We start from the raw sequence: 5,712 nt of genomic DNA on the forward strand, positions 1-5,712 counted from the left end.
TAAGAAGCCCTGGCCTCCAGGAAGCCACCAAAGAGGGTTTGGAGAAACTGCTTCCTTCTGCCATTCCACTGGCGTATGAGATTTCTCTTTTTGTGGTCCTGAGAGATAACCAGGTGACATAGATTGGGTTTAAATGCCAAGCTAGACTATGGTGCGACCTTGGGCAACTTAATACCTGCTAAGTCTCAGTGTTTCCTTCTCTGAAGGGACTCAACAGGTCCGCACAGCCTCACTTCTACCACACCGGGCAGGGAGGGGAAGATCCACCCTGGGCTGAGCCCCTACTCAGAAAGCCCATCCCACCCTAGTCCCCCTTCCCCGCCGCAAGAAAGACGCAGCCTTCGTTGGCAGCGAGCAGTGCATTGTGGGGCTTGTAGTGTGGCGGGGTCCGGCGGGTGGGCGCGGCCACAGCTCCATCTTCCACCGCAGGCTGGTCGGTCTTGCTCCCTGGCCAAATGGCGCCGCGGCCGCTGGGCCCCTTGGTGCTGGCTCTGGGTGGCGCCGCAGCCGTGCTGGGCTCGGTGCTCTTTATTCTCTGGAAAACTTACTTCGGCCGCGGCCGGGAGCGGCGCTGGGACCGGGACGAGGCCTGGTGGGGCGCGGACACGACCCGCCTCCCTCAGTGGGACGTGTGGGAGGTGAGTGCCAGCCGCCGAGGGCTGGGAGGCCTACGCGTGCTGTGAGCGCGGAGTGCAAGCGCAGGGACCCGGGCAGGGCATCGGGCTCGGTAGCCCCGAGGGCACGGCAGGAGCCAGCCAGGCGACAGTGCAGTAAGCGCAGTGGCGCCGCCCCGGGGATGCCTGGTAGAGCCCTCATTCCCGGTGCGGATAATCATGAGATCTTGGGATTGTCTTGGGCTTACTGTTCGTGGAAGCCAAGGATTTAGGATGGGAAAGAATGTGCACGAAATCACGAGGAGTCAAAAAAGAAAAGTGAGGCTTTTAGTTTAGGACTCAAAAAGCAGCTCCTGCCCTGCGACAGGCCACAGGTGCCTGCCCCAGGACGACGCGTGGAGGGCGTGCAGAGGCACCGCTATGCATTTCGTTGTCCCTAGGGGAAGGGAGGGTCAGGAGGGAGGTTGGGGATTGCAGCCTTCGTCTCTGTTCCACAGCCCGAGGAGGAGGAAGATGAGCCGGCCTTGGAGGAGCTGGAGCAGCGGGAAGTGTTGGTGCTGGGCTTGGACGGCTCGGGGAAAAGCACGTTCCTGCGCATGCTGGCCGGGAAGCCACCGGTGGAAGGCCACGTCCCCACCTGGGGCTTCAACTCTGTTCGGCTGCCTACCAAGAATTTCGAGGTGGACCTGTTAGAGAGTGAGCAAGAGACACCCTCCCCCTTCTCCCCGTCCTCACAGATGGCCCAGGGCCTAGATTATTTGGAGGAATCGTACAATGCATTTCTAATCAGGACATCATTTCCCCTTTATGAAACCCTTCCTGCTTCTCTTCAGGGCACAAGATACAGAACACTCTGGCACTTAGGATTCTTCCTTGTCCCGTGTCTCCAAATGGTCCACCTACCTTTCACCACACACGCCTTACACTGGCAGACTAACAGCTAAGGGGTCGGCATTTGACAAGCACTGCTTATAAAATACCCCACACAACTCCACAAAACTGACATCAGTTAGCCTGCCTGTTAGATACGTGTACAAACAGGTTTCCGACGAGTTAGATCACGATTGGTTTCCCCCAGGGTTCTGGCTGCCTGAAGAGGGCATCGGATCCCCCTGTAGATGGTCGTGAGCCACCATGTGGTTGCTGGGGTTTGAACTCAGGACCTCTGGAAGAGCAGCCAGTGCTAAGGGCTGAGCCATCTCTCCAGCCCGGTGTTGTCATGCAGCAGGTCCTCCCAGCCCTCATGAAGGGGACTTGTTTCTTACCTGTTCTTTGCATGCACGTCTCTGCTTGGAACACCTGACAAACTACTACCACTCATTCTGAGCTATAGTGTCCTTTCTTCCATTAGTCGGGGTTTTGTCATTTGTTTGAGATGGTTTCATGGCATCGAGGCTGGTCTTGAACACTCGAACCTTCCTTCTCCACCATCTGAGTGCTAGGGTTACAGGTACACACGGCCACAACCAAGCCTCAAGTGTGGTTTGTGAATGACATCCTTTGAAGCTTACTCTGGCCTCTCCCTGACTCTGGTCCCCTCCCGCTGCAGGATTTGTCACATCACTCTCTGTCCCTGATGAGGCCAGGAACACTGGTCACAGAGTATATGATCCAAAGGCTCAGTCCTCCAATACGTTACCTGAGGGGGCTTAGTGAGTGAGTGGTCTGAGAGACGACTGGGGAGCCCTACCTGCGGATGTAGGCTTCTTGGGATTTTGCACTTGGCCACCTGGGTCTAGCCTCGGTCTCTGAGGAGTTAGTAGGAGGGACTTCGAGGCACGGGACCAAAACTGTGAAGCCCGGGTGTGCTTATTTAAGCATTAGGGATAGAATTGAGCTTTGAGAGCCAAACTCTTAGCCTGAGTGGGCCTTGTTCTTCTGTTTTAAGCATCCGTGGTCTGCTCAGGCCTGGCCATGCCTTTTCTCCCAGGGTGTAGCAAGCATTGATCTTTTCTTAGGACTTTGGACCGCCTGCCCATCAAGCTTTCTGTCTCTTCTTGAGCCACGGACATGAATTCAGAAGGAGTGTTCACTTGCCCACCCAAGTGGGGTGTTCTCACGTGCCTGTGTTCTGACAGACGTCAGGATGCCAGCCCTCTGGGCCGTCAGGCCTGGTGGTTCACACCTGTAATCCCAGCCCCCAGGAGGCGGTGGCAGGAAAGTTGTCAATCAAGTCCTAGAGCTTTCTTCCCCCACACCAGTCCCTTTCCCTGGTGGCTTGGGGATCAGCTGAGAATGTAAGCTGTGGCAGAACTGGCAAGGGAGCACATTTATTACTGGCAACACCTTCCTTAGCGCACCACCTAGGAAATCCAGTGTATCGGTTCTGTCGGCGGTGCCCTTGCATAGCCTGGCCTACTCCGACTGCTGCTGCCTGCTTCAAGCCCCTTTCGTCTCTCCCATCTAGAACTACAATTGCTCCCTTCCAGATCATCCCACAGTGTCAGCGACTGATATCTTTCAGGAACATGGTCTGGACCCTTGAGGTCCGGCTTCCTCCTTTTCTCCTCTCTCTCCCTCTGAGGCCCCTTGCTTGCCGTGCTTTCCCTTTCGCGCATGCGTGGAGCTTGTTCTTTGCGCTGCCTGAGCTGCTTGCTTTTGCTTCTTCCCAGGCTAGCTCCTCATCCTCCTCTCCGCTCACATCCAGCCTCCTTGAGGAGACATTTCCATATCGCCCAACCCAAGACCAGCCGCAGACTCCGGCCACTTCCCCTTGTTTTCCCTTGGTTTTGATTCCGCGCTTTCTAGAATATGTCTGATCTGATTGCCTGGTCCATTCTGACTAGGGAGGGAGTTCCTTGAGAGCCGGGACTCCAGCCTGCTCGTTTCCGTATCCCCAGCACCCAGGTCAGTGCTTGGCACCTGGTAAGCACTCAGTAAGTACTTGATGAGTGCCTACTGTGTACCAAGGCATTGTGCTGAGGCTTTGGGGGGATTTAGAGTGGAGAGAGAAGCAGAACCGGATTGGGGTGCAGGGTAGCCAAGGGGAACTGAGCAGAGGGGCTAAGAGGAACAGAAAGGCAGCCCAGGCGCGGGCGGACACTGTGGCTAAGTCGTTTGGCACGACTCTGTACAGTGTTCCCGAGGGAGGGAGCAGAAGGGATGACAAGCCTGATTGGGGACTGAATGGGGCGTGTGGTACACTGGCAAGGCAAGGGACTCTAGCTTTTCTAGGCTTAGAGACCCCTGGCTTCCCATCAGTTACCACTGACCAGGGAGGGAGCTAGGAACTGATAAGAGGCAAGGCAGCCCAACAGACAACTATGGCCCTATGAAGGGGACATTGCAGCCGGTGCCTTTGGGGGTCTGCTGAAACCTCTTTGTTCAGTAAGAGACTGGTACACAAAGGTAGCGCCCTCTCAGGAGATCTGACTGGCTCCGGACTGTGGCAGCTTCTTTGTCCCTGACTAGTGGTCCCTAAGCCTTAGGAGCTGGACGTGGGTTGGAGCTGTGGGCAGAGCCATGCTGCAGGGAGCTCTGGGCTCTGAGCTGGCTCGTGGCCTCTCTGCAGTTGGTGGTAGCCAGAACCTGCGCTTCTACTGGAAGGAGTTTGTCAATGAGGTGGATGTGCTGGTGTTCATGGTGGACTCGACCGACCGGCTAAGGCTGCCCTGGGCTCGGCAGGAGCTGCAGAAGCTGCTGGACCGGGATCCGGATCTGCCTGTTGTTATAGTGGCCAACAAGCAGGTGAGTGCTATGGGAGGTGAGCCAGTTGGTCTTCTCACAGATGCCCCAGTAGGCGGCATAACCAGTCAGTGCCTGACATACTGTCCCCCCTCCCCTTTTCACTTCACCCTTCCTTCCTGTTTCTTTTCTCAGTCCCCTTATCTTCTGTTACCCTCTAGAGATGTAAGAAATGTAAGTACTTATTATATGCCAGCCACAGTCTTCAGTACTTTATCTTCCTGGATTTTTGGAGACATTTGTCTTGAATACTTTATGCAGCCCAGGCTGGCTGAAACTCATAATTCTGTCCCTAAGTCCTGGGATTGTAGGTGTACACCGCCACAACTCCCTTAAATGACATTATTGGCCTTACGCAAGGTATACAATACTGTTTCCGCTTTATAGGTGGGGCCGCCACAGCTCAGGGGACATTCAGGATGGTGGAGCTGGGATGCCTGCACTGAGCTGAGAAGTGGGGTACATTAAGTAATAGTATGAGCACAATGTTCAGGCACAGTGTGAACACCTGACAGCCATCACTTCGCTTCAGTCCTGCTACACCCTATGATAAGCTCTGTTGTTTCTTTAAAAAAAAAAAAGATTTATTCACTTATTTTATGCATATGAGTACACTGTAACTGTCTTCAGACACACCAGAAGAGGGCATCGGATCCCATTACAGATGGTTGTGAGCCACCATGTAGTTGCTGGGAATTGAACTTAGGACCTCTGGAAAAGCAGTCAGTGTTCTTAACCACTGAGCCAAATTTCCAGCCCCAATGGTGTTTTCTTCAAGCCTCAGAAGTACCCAGGGCACTGAATTGTTAGACCATTATAACTGATAGCTGATAGTTTATGGCATTTTGAACCGACAGGAGGTGTTTCGGCAGCTTACCTGAGTTACCTCAGTTACTTGTAAAGAGACGTCATGACTGAGGCGACATACAGAAGAGTGTATTGCTGGCTCACTTACAGTTTTAGTTTTGAAACCTTGAAGACACGCCTACACTCCCCCCCCCACAAACCCCATACTTCTTAACCATCCCATACAGTTCTACTGACCTTGGATCAAGCATTCAAAACTGTGTGCCTGTGGGGGCCATTTTCATTCAAATCAGTACAGGAGGCAACTGAGGGGTCTTACCATGTAAAAATTGCTCCAGGAATCCTGAACCAAGGATGAACTTCAAAAGAGATCAGCTACAGTATCTAGTAGCCTTTTCCCTTTCCCCAACCCCAGATTGTCTGGGAGTTACCCCACTGTATGCTCTTACATTGTAGGCATAAGACAGAGTAGGGATTCCAGAAGGTTCAAAAGTGTGGTCATTAGGCGGGCGGATTTCTGAGTTCGAGGCCAGCCTAGTCTACAGAATGAGTTCCAGAACAGCCAGGGATACACAGAGAAACCCTGTCTTGAAAAACCAAAAAAAAA

General features: G+C 53.7%; 1 protein-coding gene across 1 annotated transcript in view; it reads left to right on the forward strand.

The window, feature by feature from the left end:
* Positions 1–379: 379 nt before the first annotated feature.
* Positions 380–5,712, forward strand: part of Arl10 (ADP ribosylation factor like GTPase 10) — a 7,881-nt gene continuing 2,548 nt past the window's right edge. Inside the window, exons 1-3 of the mRNA XM_021215848.2 lie at positions 380–638; positions 1,112–1,310; positions 4,126–4,301. Of these exons, the coding sequence (XP_021071507.1) occupies positions 456–638; positions 1,112–1,310; positions 4,126–4,301 (558 nt within the window). The 5' untranslated portion in view covers positions 380–455. The remainder of the gene's footprint in view (positions 639–1,111; positions 1,311–4,125; positions 4,302–5,712) is intronic.

This window comes from Mus pahari, chromosome 16 (assembly GCF_900095145.1).
Source record: "Mus pahari chromosome 16, PAHARI_EIJ_v1.1, whole genome shotgun sequence".
Classification (NCBI taxonomy): domain Eukaryota; kingdom Metazoa; phylum Chordata; class Mammalia; order Rodentia; family Muridae; genus Mus; species Mus pahari.